Source organism: Pseudopodoces humilis, chromosome 19 (assembly GCF_049639895.1).
Source record: "Pseudopodoces humilis isolate 2021_Gansu_Grassland_sample_001 chromosome 19, ASM4963989v1, whole genome shotgun sequence".
Classification (NCBI taxonomy): domain Eukaryota; kingdom Metazoa; phylum Chordata; class Aves; order Passeriformes; family Paridae; genus Pseudopodoces; species Pseudopodoces humilis.
This window is the reverse complement of record NC_142218.1, coordinates 6968433-6982118: the sequence shown is the minus strand read 5'-3', so window position 1 is coordinate 6982118 and position 13686 is coordinate 6968433. Positions and strand designations below refer to the sequence as shown.

Here is a 13686-nt window from a genome sequence, read left to right as displayed (position 1 = left end):
CCGAGCCGCAGCTGCCCCTGTACTCTGTCCCACTGTGCGAGTAGCGGGACCGGGGGGTCTCGTAGGGACTCACACCTAAGCAGCTCCTGCCGACCGGGAGCACCGGGCCGCTCTGCCACCCGGCACCGGGAGCAAGGGGCGCTCACAGCCCGTGGCCACGGGAGACCCTGCTCAGGCAGGGCCCGGCGCCGCGGGGATTTCCCAGGCCAGGCCCACGGGAGTCGGGCCCAGAAATCCCCTTTCCGCCGCGGCCTCCCCTTCTGCCCTCGAGATTCCCCAGGGACCCTTCATGCTCCTGAGTGAGTCAGTTCTGGGAAGTGACATTGCGCCGGGGAATCCAGAGCACTCGGCTCCCAGTTCTCGCCGCCCTTATCCCCGGGAGCAGCTGTGACCCGGCGGCGGCCGGTTGTGGCCACCAACCTCCAGCTGGGGCCGAGGTCGTGACCGTGACCGGGAGGCGGCTGCTGCGGTGTGACCTCTCGGACATCGTGGCACTGCCATAAGGGACCGGCGCACCGAGGGGCGCTGAGGAGCCGCCGTTCGCTGCCCAGCCACCGCAATGCCAGGAGGAGTCCAGGGAACGTCTCCGGAGCGGGCAGGGATCCTGGAAATTCCCTGGGGTTGCTGGGAACTCGTCTGGGGAACTGAAACGGAGGTAGAGCCAGATCACAGCACTGTTGCCCCTTCCCCTTTCATGCCTGACGTGTTTGCCGGTACACTCCGCAGAGCTCAGGGCTCCTGGCAGCTCTGGGGGCTCTCCGGGCTTGCAGCCAGAGGGGTTCTCCCTGACCACAGTCGTGGGGGCCCTCCAGTGCTACAGCTCCGCGGCTCTAGAAAGGCTAAATAAAACAAACAAACAAACAAAAAAAGCCCAACAAAACAACAAAACCTCTCTGAGCTGCTGTGGGAAAGAAGAAGTGAAACCTGGAGCTCTAGCCGGGGGGCTGCACAGGCGCTCCCCTCCCCTCCTGCCTGTGGCCGTGACTCCGGGCCGGGGGTTCCCGGCTGTGGCAGCGCCTCAGGCCGGGCGGGCAGCGCGGGGCTCGGGGGGCCGGCGGGGAAGCCCCGGGGCGGGCGGCCCAACGCCCCTTCCTGGGCGGGAACGGACCGAGGCGTTCTTAGCAAGGCGGCGGTGGCGGCGGTCGGGGCGCAGCGCCATGAACCGGCTGGGGCTTTTGGGACTGCTCTGCGCGGCGCTGCTGGACGTGAGTGGGGCCGGGATAGGGGCATGGAGTGGGACAGGGGCACAGGCGGAGGGGATCCCTCCATCCCTGTGTCTGTGTCCCGCCGGGCTTTCCGGGAAGGGGCACGCTCCGGCCGCTCCGGCCGCTCCCCCCGGCGCAGCCGCCCCGCTCCGGGGAGTCCCGGGGCTGTGCGCGGGCGGCGTGAGCGGGACCCGGCGGCGCTGCCGCGTGGGGTCCGTCGGTGCGGTGTCCCGGGACCCAGCCAGGGCGGAGGAGCTGTCTGGACTCTCTGGGATCGCCTCCAGGTCCTCTATCCACGCGCTTTCGTTTTCCTCCGATGGCGCGGGCCCGGCAACCCAGCCCCGCTCTGCGCTGGCCCGGGGGTCCCCACGGGCCTGGACGGGCAGCGGCGAGCCCCGGGACCCTCGGTCGGGGCCCCCAATCGGGCGGGGCTCTGGAACCGGCTGCCGGCGCTTCTTTCCTTTCTCGGTTCCATGTGGGCGGGTGTGACGGCTGGGACGGCCCCGCGGCCTCATCGCTGTCCCCAAGCCGGGGCTGCTCGAGGTGCCCAGGGGGTGGGCAGCGCCCGACCCTGCTGGGTGCTCGTCCATGGCACCCTCGGCCCGGCCCTCTTCTCCCTCTCTCTCTGCCGGAGCCCCCGTCCCGCTCCAGAGGATGGCCAGGCGGATCTGCCGGGAGCTACCGTGCTACTGGGGATGAGCAGCGAGGGGCTGGCTCTGTGAGAGGAACGGTGCTCCGGTGCCATCTTGCACACTGTCTTGCCCGGGAACTCGTTCTCTGCTTCCTTTTTACCCTTCCCTGTGCTGGTAGTCCCCTGCCAGGAGGAGCAAGGGCTGGCTCTGGCAAAGTTTGCATGGGTGATGCACTTGACTGGGGCTTTCCTGTCCCTCAGGGACGGTGTGTCAGCCTTGGGAAGGGGCTGGCAGTGCTCTGGGCGTGAAAGCTTGGTGATCGCTGCTCCCTCTGTAAGGGACTGCAGTACTGTTGGCAAGGGCACAGGGTGATGTGCAATCGCCTTGTGGTAGGAAATCCGGGGAAATTTGGAGCAGCTCTACCGGAATCACTGCCACCCCACTTCAGAGACAACACTGATGCCATCAGGCAGCATGGGTGGCTGCTGTGGTCTGTGGTTAGTGGATGTGTGGGAAGAGTGGTGTGAAGAAGGCCTCACCTCAGGGTGCAGATTAGCACACATGTGTCTGTGGAAGCGTTGTGATGTGGGAGCGTTGAATATGAATTCACAGGTCTTGTTTCTTCCAGTGCGGGGAACGTGGTGATGCCTTAACGTGCTTTGATAAGCAGTATATGTACAAGGGCAGATGCTGCAACCGGTGTCAGCCAGGTATGGAAACCCTTTCCTCTGGACCTCTCAACTGGGCTGTGCCAGGACCTACTGCTTGGCCAAGCGGGGCAAGCTTTGCTTGGTATGATGAAGCCCCCCACCTCATTGCCAGCAATGCTGACAGCTTCACCTCCCTGTGTCATCTCAGTGATAGAGCAACTGGGACCTTGTGGGTGCTCAAGGAGACCCCTTAGACCTCACCAAATGTGCCACAGCTCTCTTGGGACTGTTTGTGCCCTTGCAGCTACAGGATCCCATGGCAGAAGAAGCTTTGGGGAGAGTGCTGCCACTGGCTCTAGCAAATTGTGATGGTGTTTGCTAGCTCCTGCTGTCACTGTCAGGTCATCTCCCAGTCTCTGGAGTGACCCCACAGTCCTTCCTCCTCTCTTGGCCCCTGCAGAGTTTGTGGTCATCAGGCAAGCTGGCTCCTTGAGCCCTGGTTTCCATGCAGAATGCTGCAGCAGTCCTGGCATCCACAGCTGCCACCATTCCCCTCTCCTGCTGGTAGAGGTGCTGTCTGGAGAGAGGGAAAGCCCCCTTGCCCCTTCCTCACCAGGCTCTATTGCAGGGGAAAAGCTGGTCTCTGAGTGCAGTACAACAGAAGACTCTGTCTGTGCCCGCTGTGAGAGTGGGCACTATCAGCCAAGCTGGACCAAGGAGAAGCACTGTGCTCCTCATGATATCTGTGAAGACAGTAAGTGCTCCCTGTGACCATTGACCCCAGCCTGTGGGGACTGGTGGGGACTGGCTCCCCTCCTTGGTGTCTCACCTTGTCCATGTTCCCTCTGCCCAGATGCTGGCCTCATTGTGAAGGTGCAAGGAAATGCAACACACAACACGGTGTGCCAGTGCCAGGCTGGCATGCACTGCTCTGACATCAGCTGCCAGACCTGTGTGGAGAATCAGCCTTGCCAGCTTGGCTTTGGCTTTGTGGCAGGTAAATCTGACAAGCTGTTCCCATTCAACAGGACTGATGCCCTGTCAGCACTGACCTCAGGGAATGGAGGTTCCCCCAACAGAGTGCCCCCTGGCAGGACTTTGGGAGAGCTGTGCTGTTGCCACAGGACATGCTGCACACCTGGCTTCTGTAGCCCCTTGCCCCCTCAGGCCCTCACCCCTCACAGACCCTACTGACCTTCCTGCCATCTCTGCTCCTCTTCAGCCAAGGCCATGGACGGGATGTCATCCCCCTGTGAACCCTGTACAGAAGGCACCTTCTCCAACGTCTCTTCTAAAACCGAGCCGTGCCACCCCTGGACAAGGTATTGTCTGAGTACAGACTATGTCCTTCCACCAGCCCCAGTGAGCACATCCTTTGCTGTCAGTTTTCTTGGTGGCCTTGGGGACTGGGCAGCTGGGCTGGTCTCTGAGGGACACAGCAGTTGGTGTAGGGCCAGAGTGAGAGGAACAGGGCTAGGAGCACAGTGCGGTCTAGGGCAGCATTGACTGAGGTCAAGCAGACGTTCAGCATTTGTGTCTGTCTCTTAGTATGTGCACAGACTGCTTGTCCCTTAGGGTGTCTCCATGCTGTCATCTGTGCTGGAAGCAAGAGATCAGGATCTATGGGAATGCCCCATGCCCTGTTCAGGTTCTCCCTCCCAGTGTTCTCTGTGGCTGTAGTCATCAGCCAAAGCACAAGCCCTCCCCATGGGGAGTTTGGCTTTGAGGATGCCATGAACTGGCAGGTCATCCCTGTCTTTAGAAAGCTGCTTGAGGGTTAATTGCAGTTCCTGGTAGAAACATGAGCCTTATTTCCAAGCTGAATTAGTCTTGCTTCAGCTGCCAGCCATTGGATTTCACTTTGCTTTTATCTGTGCCCAGAAATTACTTCCCCATAGAGCCACTTGTAGCCTATCTGAGCTTTTCTGTCATAGCTACAGTGCTCAAGCCCTGGGGGCTTCTCTGACCGGGCAGGTCTGCTCTTCCCATGTCTTGTCCTTAAACTTATTCCCATCCTCAGCAGTTTCAGCAACTCCAGGCCAAGCCCCTGGGTTAGTACCCTGCTCTGTACCTGCTGTCCCCATCAGGCTGTGTCTGGTGGGGATCACCCTGCTCACCTTGCTGGAGCTTGGCAGACTCAGAGCAGGATGCATTTTGGGGAAGCTCGGATGCCTGCCCAGCCCCAGCTATTCCCTGAGTTACTACTGTGGTTTCATGGTCTTGTTCTTCCCTGCAGTTGCGAGGAAAAGGGGCTGGTGGTGAAGGTGAAAGGGACGAACTCCTCGGATGTGATCTGCGGTAGGTGCCTGGTGCCCAGGGCTGATCCAGCGCAAAGCAGACAGCCCCATAGGGCTCCAGCTCCTGCAGCACTCAGAAAAGCTGGCCTCATGCATGGTGGTTTTGGGAGAGTGCATGGCTAGTGTGATGCCTTCCTGCCTCTCAGTGTCCATGAGGGATCCCTGTGGGGCTGGAGCGGAGCGCTCCGTGTTGTGTGGGTGTCCCGTGGGTGCCTCACTGATCCCGTGTCCTCCTGCAGAGTCGAGCAGGCGCTCCTCACTGTCAGTGCTGATCCCCATCACAGCTGCAGTTGTCACGTGCCTCATGGGTGTCTGCATCTACTGCCTGGTCCACACAGGTGAGGGGCTAAAGCATGTGAGCTGCTGCCGTGGACAAGGGAGGGAGAACCTTGGCCGGTGGGGCCATAAAGGGTCGGAGGGCTGAGCCAGGGAAGACAGCGGTAGCTCTGCTGAGAGTGGGGAAGCTTCTCTGGGGACATCACCAGGACAGGGTTTGCCAAGTCCTGCTCTGTCATTGGGAGCAGGTGTGTTGGCACTGCTGCAGCCTGAGCTGGGCCAGCTCATGGAGGACAGCACCAGTGCCCCATTAATCCAGTCTGGTTCCTGCTGTGACCCCCAGTCTGTGACCCCAGGCATAACATGAGCTTCAGGACCTGTGGTGCAGCAGCACCAGCCCTGGCTCTGACCTTGTGAAGCACCCCGCAGGGCAGGAGAACTTCCCGCTGAACATTGCCTTCTCTGTCCCTCTTTCCATTCAGATTCCAGGCGACGTGTGCCGAAAGAGGTGAGTCTACCTTGAGCCCCCTCCAGCAGTGGGTTGGGATCCCTCGTGGGCACAGCTGGGGATGTGCCAGCAGCAGAGCAGGGGCTGTGACTTTGCAATACAGGACGGGTGGGAGCTGAACTAGGCTGCCTGGCTGGGGCAGGACAAGGGCTGGGGCAACCTGAGCGTGCTGCTGGCAAGTGCTGAGTGTTTGGGAGGGACCAATACTCTGGCCTGCATGGGAATCTAACAGGAGCTTGTGGAAAGACACAGATGCAGAGCGGGGGAATGTAGCTGTCTGCCCCTGACCCCTGCCCCTGTGCAGATAGAGGCTGGGGAGCCCGGAGAGAACCCAGATACCCAGCAGCCCACGGAGCAGGATGAGAATGTCTTGCCTGTGCAGGAGACCCTATTCAGGGGCCAGCCTGTGGCCCAGGAGGATGGCAAGGAGAGCCGCATCTCGGAGCAGGAGATGCTGTGAAGGCGCAGGGCACTGCCTCTGACAAGAGCACAGACTGGGGACAGCATCATCTCCTCTGCCCCCTCTCCAGCTGGGGAGGAAATCTGGCATCTGGCCTGTCTGCAAATGATGTGATGCTGCAGTGGACCATGGCATGACCACCCTACGGGAATACCACCACAACTCCTGGTCTGGTCGCCTGCGCTGGGCTGCCCTTGTGGAGCAAGGCTTGGCTGCCTGCATGGGGACATGGAACAGACCCCATCCTGCTTCCTGTGCAGGTGATGCAATGAAGCCCAGCGTGGCTGCTCGCCTGCTGAGCCCCTGCAGATCCCAGTGCAGCCCCTGGCCACAGCAGAGTGTCACTGCTGACAGAAGACCCCACAGAGCCGTCTCCCTGAGTGCTGGAGAAGCCAGGGCTGGGAAAGGGGGCTGCTAGTGTGAAGTCACCACGGCAGAGCTCATTCCCCCGTCTGGGGCGCTGTGGAAGTGCTGGAGCAGGGCCCGGCTGGTAGCCGGACAGGGCATCCCGGCCCGGCCTCGGTCCCTCCGTGCCGCCCGGCGCTGCCGGGCTCCGTGGGACCAACAAAGGCAGGACCAGGGGCCCACGGCTGTGTCCCGGGCCGGGATGGCGGCGGCGGCGGCGGGGCCGGAGCGCAGCCAGCGGTGTACTTTGGCCGGGAGATGGTGCTGCGGGACCGGCGCGGGCTGCGCGGGGCGGCACCGGCACCGGCACCGCCCGCCCCGCCCCGGCTCCGGCGGGCTCTGGCCACGGGATTGCCCCGAGCGGGACCCCCTCCCGCGGCTCCCCCGCACACCCACCCGTCCGTGCGGGAGCGGCCGCTCCGTCACCCTCCGCCCGTGTGATTAAACGTGATTCTCTGCCCTCTGTGCGTGAGCGACCCCGACGACCCCGGGGCCGGCGCTCCCAGCTCTGATATTCCGGGAATGCTTTGGGAATGGGCGGGTGCTCCCAAGGCAGAGGCTCTCACCAGAGGAGGGAAGGAAGAGCTGTCACCAGCTGTGCTGATCCCCACCGTGCCCCCACGCCCTCGCCTCACTGCTCTGGCAGTAAAATGCATAGGTGGGGTCCATCGCACTGCAGGGCAGCACTGTGGGGTGCTGCGGTGTAGCACCACGGGCGTGGGGCTGAGGTGGCACTTGGGCCCACTGCAGACTTTAGGTACTGGGAGCAGCCTCAGCCTGTGACCCACCCACTATCTGAACACAGGCAACACAGCATGAGAAAGGCCATAAATCCCAGAGCAGGAGCAGCTGGAGCATGGAGCAACTTTGCTTGTACAAGCAGTAGCACATTATTTAAGGCTCCTCTTAAAACCTAATGTTAGGTTTAATAAGGGAGATAAAAACATGGCAGCAGCTTTCCCTCCTCTCAGGGCTTGGCACTCCCAGCAGTGCTGGTGGGAGTTTCAGCCTGGACAGCATTCCCTTGGCACCAGCCCAGAGAACACCCAGTTCTGGGGACAGATGTGATCCCTCTCCTGCTGGAGGAGAAGGTGTTATTCAGGCCACAGATGCAAAGTTTTTGGCCCCAAACATTAAGTCTTTGGCCCCAGATGGTTTCCAAAGGACTGTCTCCCCAGGTGGCAGGCTGAACATTCTGGGGCCATCTCCCCACTTCCCCCAAGGCTGACCCTTCCCTGCTGGCATGCAGCATGTTCAGTGCCCACTCCCGCGTGTCAGACATGTACCATCTCATTAGCGCGTCTGTCCCCCAAAGTGAGAAGGGAGAGCGCGTGAGACCTAATTGAATGTAACTAATTATTCACTCTGCAAATGCTCTGTTTAAATGGGATTGTGAGGGACAGAATTACTCATTCTGAAAAGAGGAGAGAAAGAGAGGAAGACAGAGATAAAACAAATAGAGGCGGATGCTGGAGCTGCAGCTCACTCTCTCTCCCCAGAATACCAATTACCGGATGAAGTGATTGTATAAATCTTTACCGAGTGAACGGACTGTACTAGTCACTTACTCCTGTCCTCTTATTATGAGGAAGCAATGAAAATTCATCCCACTCTCCAGTCCAGTTATGGGTTCCCAGTTGCTGTCTTGGGCAATATCTCACCAGCTGGAGAGCTTGCCCTGCCTGGGGCTTTCTCAGGATTGGGGTCCCACTGAGACAGGGCACTGTCAGTGCACTTGGCAGGAGCCCCCACACCTCCTGCCTCCTCCCTGGGGAGGAGCAGTGCTATGCATGCTCTGGAGAGGTGCAGGACTTCTGCCCCAGCAGGAGCCAAGCAATGCCATGAAGCACCCTGGAACATGGGGAGACATGGGCTGGTGAAGGGCCCCAGTGTCACACATGTGACAGGTCACCCAGGGACCCTGGTGCCTGGCTCAGTGGTACTCCAGGTCTTGACCCCTCAATTTCCTTGTTCTTCCCTTCTGTGGGTCCAGCCCTGTCAGGCCCCTAGTCTCCTCCACTGGGTCCTGCAGTGCTCACTGAAAAGGGAGAACACAGTGCTTCCCAACCTCTTCCCATGTTGCAATCAATGTTTCTCTCTCAGGGTGTCTCTGCTCCACTGGTTGCAGAAATGCACTTATTGGCAGTGACCTCCATCACTCTTGCCTGCCAAGTCTTCTAATCCCAGATCCCTCCAAACACCCACATTTCTGTTCTCAGTAGTAGTTTGGGATGGGAGAGGAGGTCCTGGCCATGCAGAGCTGGGAAACCTGAGAGGGTCCTCCTGCACCCTCCCATCAGTGGGGAGCGCCCACATTCTGGGGTCCTTCTGCTTGAACTGGTGAGTCCCAGACTCCCTGCAGGCAGCCCCAGACCCCCCTCACCACAAGGCATCCAGCATGCCAGGGGCTGGTTTATGGGGACAAAGACCACCTCATCTCCACATCCTACAGCCAGAAACAGAGAAACCACCTGGGCCCCTGCAGGTGCTATTCCAGACAAGCCACAGGAGTTGTGTGGTGGGTTCACTGTGGGAAAACAGGCTGGGCATAAATCAGTGATGAGAGGGCCTCCAGTCTGTCCTGCCTTGTCCTGGCTGGGGATTTGATTGTTGCCAGCAGCGAGTTTCCATGCACTGGAGATGTGCGTGTGTGGGTGTGAGGGAGAGATAACATCATCATCGTCATAACAAATGCAGTTGTGCAGCTCCATTCTCTGCTTATTGGCTTTCTTCTCTTTATCTATAAATAATTGCGGGGACACAATAGACTTTTAAGTCTGCCAAAGAGTTTGTCTCCCTCCAGCAACTGTATTGCTACAGTGCTGCCACCTTATCTGCTTGTAGAAAGATGAGGGTGGGAAAAATATTTACTGTCAGGGATATTTGTCATCTGCAAATTACCTCTGCCTAGTTCACAGTGGGGATGGGACTGACAGCGCTGATCTGTACTGTGGTAGTGTGAGCACAGGGGGTCTCCACGCTTCTCCAGACCCACCTGAGCCTCGTCAGGAGGTGGGGCGGGCAGCAGCGAGCTGGCAAACCTTGTGTGCAAAGCCAAGCCACAGGGATGAGGGATACAGCTGATGATGCTGGACCAGGCGCCTAGTGGCTTGGTGCAGTGGATCACCTTGATGGACTGGGACATTAGGCTCAGAGGTTTGCCAAGTTGCCAGCCCCTCTCCAAGCACAGGCCTGCACCCCCAGGCTGTGCAGCAGCCCTCAACACAGCAGCCCCAGGCCTTGCTGTTCTCCTGCAAAGGCCAAAATTGCTGGACACTCCACCATTCTCTCAGCATCCAACGTCCCTGCCAGCGTCACTCTGCCTGCTGCTGCCAGCCCCACCAGGCTTGCTCACTGCTGGAATTCCTCACATCCTGCAGCCCAGAGGCCTTTGCACAGCACTTATCACTGCAGTATCCAAGAACCGATCTAATTGATGTGACACCAATTATTCCTGTATCACTAAATGCAGAATTAATGCATCTGTGTGTACAAACCTCCTAGACCCTGACCATGAAATTATGGCTTTGACATGTAAAGAGCCAGAGCCCAGGAGCACCATCTCTCAGCTGAGCCCCCATCATTGCAGCTCTGGCCAGCCCTGCTGGGACCCCTTCCTGATGGCCACACGGACCATGCAGGATCCCTGCATCATCCAGCTGGCTGCATGGAGAGCTGGGGCTTGTGGCTCTTTGCAGGCCAGGCTGCAGCCATGGTGGTCCCACACCATGGGGAATAAAATAGAGAGCACAATGGAACTGATAAAGGAACCTAGGATCTTAGACTTAATCAAACAGAAATCATGGGAGAGACAGACACAGATAACTTCTCCCTGGGGTAGAAGTGACCAGGAGATACGTTGTGAAACTTTGTAATGATTTCCAGGTAACTGATGTCATGAAGAGTGTATAACCAATGGGAAATTGTTACCAAAAATAGAACCCTGTATAAGTGCCATACAAGTACAACCCTATATAAATGCCTTGTATACTCAATAAAATTGGCATCTGATCTCGACTCGGATGTCCCTGTCCCTCAATAGCCGATACCACACAGCCATGCCAACCCAGGCAGCACCAGCCCAAAAGTGAGTGCTGGTAGAGCTGCCCTGGCTATTGTAACAGCCAGCCCAGGGGGCTGCATGCTCTGCAGGGCAGTGCAAAGCCATTTCTGGGCTGCTCAGCACTGCTTATGCAGACTGCAAAGCTCTTGGCCTGGACATGGACTGGTGCTGGGAAAAGCCATTCATTGCACTTGAAATTTTACTGTGAAATTAGGCTTTGCCTGGACATGCAGGGCTTGGCACAAGCAGAAGTTTGTATTTTGTAAATTGCTTTCTACAATCAATTAAAGAAAAGAGATGGCTGTAGCCAGAGGTGGCACACGAGATTGCTCCAGATTGGAGCTGGTTCCAGATCCCTGCCATCCAGCCCCAGGAGCAGTCCCAGCCCAAAGGGAGCAGCCTCACAATGGGGAGTTATGTGGCTGGGCAGAGCCTCACCCGGTGGAAGAGGAGGTGGGCAGCTGTGAGGGGGGAGGATGATCCCATCAGGGGCTGCTGTGCTGCCCCTGTGACCGCACTGACCACTGGGGTCACAGTGGGAGCTGTGCCCTGTGCCAGACAGTGGCAGCTCGAGCTGGAGCCATCCTGGAGATGAGCCCTGTTCCCTCCCAGCCTCACCCCAGAGCCCCTGATACTGGCAGCACACCATGGTGCCAGCACTGCTCCAGGGCAGCAAAGCAGAGAGGTCCCATGTGAGCTGGGGTGCAGTGAGGCACAGCCAACACAGCAAAGCTCTGGTAGCCTTTCCCATCACATTTGGGCAGAGCATGGTGAGCACAGCATGTGTCAGGCTGCTTGGATGGTGAAGGGCTTGCCCTGGTTCTGGTGTGCTCAATGTTTTCATTAAGGACCTGGATGATGGAATAGAGAAAGTGCTTATTAAATTTGCAGATGACACGAAGCTGGGAGGGACTACAAGTATCTTGGAGGACAGGATTAGAATTCAAAATGATCTTGACAAATTGGAGAAATGGACTGGAAAAAATAGGATGAAATTCAACAGGGACAAGTGCAAGGCAGTACACCGAGCAGGGGAACAATCAGCTGTGCAAACACAAGCAGGGCCAGCAGCGTGGGGCCCAGCAGGGCATGAGGCCACACAGGCATGGGGCAGGCACGGGCCGTGGGCAGGCAGGAGGCACGCTGTCTGCTCAGTCTGAGCTGGGGGAGTAGGGCCATGAGGAGGTAGGAGGAATAGATGGAGGGAGTGAGAGAAACTCTTACTGGCCTCAAGCACAGGCTGACCTCTTGGAGCTGTGCTATGGGCTCCCCTGCTGTCCCACGCACTTCTCCCACCTGGCCAGGAGTTACAGTGAGATCTGGCAGCATCCCAGCCCCTGTACACTTCAAGTGCATGGCAGAGCAGAGGTTCCCTGCTGGGCTTCTCAATCCCCTGCCTTTGCCAGCTCAGAGCCAGGGCAGACACTGCCCTGCAATGCCCCAGGGAGATGCCCCTATGCCAGCTCCAAAAGATGCTCTGCCTTTCCTACAGAGCCCCAGTGAGGCAGATCCCCAAGCAGTGGCACAGCCCAGCACCAGGGACCAAACCACCACCACATGTGCAGGAAGCTTTGCTCCAAAGACACTTGCCATGCCTGGGGCTCAGCTGGAGGTCTGGCTGCAGCCCCCTACCCCACAGCACACACCCCTGCAGAGATCCCCTGGAGCCCTCCAGCCGCCTTCCCTTCGCTCCGGCAATTAGAGCTCAAGCCAGCCCCCTCCGAGCCTGTGCAAACACCGAGGCTCATTTAAATAAATTAAGAAGACATAATAAATCAAAGGGAAATGAGGGGCTGTGCCTAGGGGCAGGGGAGTCACTCGAGTTTAATTACATTGGCAAGCCTCTTGCAGCAAAAGCACAGCAAGTCCCAGATGTGTCAAGCACAGATGTGCAGGAATGTGCAGAGCTTGGTGGCAGAGCTGGTGGTACCACCCTGATGCCTGTGCCCGGCACAGCACTGGCTCCAGTGAGTCAGGAAGTGAGGCACATACTGGCAGAGATGGGTCCTGGGCACTCGCCACTCCTGGGCACCTGTGCAGTGGTGCCCATGTGGGCAGATGGCATCCTGGCAGTGCAGCACTGGCAGCACCTAGTGCCACATGGGCCAAGCTGGGGCAGCCTGCAAAGCCCTGTCTGCCCCTTTCCCAGCGCTGTGCCCTCTGCTGTCCCTGTGGCCACCCAGAGCTAGCAAGTCAGGCTGAGGCTCGGGGAGTATGACTGGCACCACGACATCCCTCTGCCACGCATGGGATTTACAGCCCGTCCCCTGTTGTTTAAAGACTCTCGCTTACGGCTGCATCAGGAACTCCAAATAGAACTTTGTGTAGAGGCGGCAAATTTATGAGACTGGCTCTGAATCCCCAGTCACATCAGGGGCCAATTCGTCTTCCCAGGGCTGAGGATGAAATTAAATTATTGTAAAATAAATCTGTAAAAATGATGAAAAGACCATCACCCGTCGGCAAGGGCGGGGTGCCGAGAACCCACGCGTGGCCGTGACGGATGGGGCTCACCAGGTGATAAAGCACCCGGGACCCGGGAGCTCAGGGATTTCTGCTGTAATCTCACTAAAGAGATGTTGTTTACAGGAAAAAGGATATTTTGGGGAGGAAATTGCATTTCAAGGTTAAAGGAAAAAAATGGAGCAAGTCTCCCAGGGAGCCACTTGCATGTGAGATGGTGGCAGACAGAGACAGGCGCGGGTGCCAGGGAGCAGCCGGGGTGGCACGTGGTGGGAGGCAGTGCCAGGCACACACATGTGCCAAGGGCCAGGTCCCCTGCCTGGCCTCGCCATCAGTCCAGGCAGCCCAGAGCCAGGCAGTGGTTGCCCAGGCTCACAACAGGGGAGGCCAGAGGCGCTGGTGGCTCCAGGACAGTCTGAGGGGGCCGAGGGTCCCTGTGGATGCTGCCAGCCCACCCTGATAGAAGAACTGCTGCCACGCTGCTGCCCAGCCCTGGTGCCATCCTGTCCCACCAGAGAGGTGCCTCATCCAGATCAATATTGGCAAACCCTCACTGCTTCTTGTGAGGAGCCCTGCAGGGGCTTGAGTGGCCACCATCCAATGCTTCAGGTCAAGGGGCATGTGCCTTGCACAGGGGCTTGCAGCTTCCAAGTTTCAGTCTTATCCTACAAGACGGATACTGGAGAGAGATTTTCTCCCAGCAATGAGTGGGAAAAATAATGACTTC

The 13686-nt window shown here is 58.5% G+C and overlaps 1 protein-coding gene across 3 annotated transcripts; it reads left to right on the top strand.

Moving 5' to 3' along the window:
* Window positions 1–483: 483 nt before the first annotated feature.
* Window positions 484–6696, top strand: CD40 (CD40 molecule). 3 transcript variants are annotated; one of them, XM_088064571.1, is made up of 9 exons: window positions 484–655; window positions 2466–2547; window positions 3116–3241; window positions 3341–3484; window positions 3710–3809; window positions 4724–4785; window positions 5024–5122; window positions 5543–5568; window positions 5951–6696. In XM_088064571.1, the coding sequence occupies exons 1-9, from the start codon at window positions 560–562 to the stop codon at window positions 6026–6028; spliced, it is 813 nt and encodes a 270-aa protein (XP_087920697.1). In that variant the 5' UTR covers window positions 484–559; the 3' UTR covers window positions 6029–6696. The 3 variants fall into 3 exon arrangements, with proteins under 3 accessions (XP_087920697.1, XP_087920696.1, XP_014109581.1); XM_088064570.1 differs by having other exon boundaries at window positions 504–655; window positions 5873–6696; XM_014254106.2 differs by lacking the exon at window positions 484–655 and adding an exon at window positions 1076–1205 and having other exon boundaries at window positions 5873–6696.
* Window positions 6697–13686: the final 6990 nt, after the last annotated feature.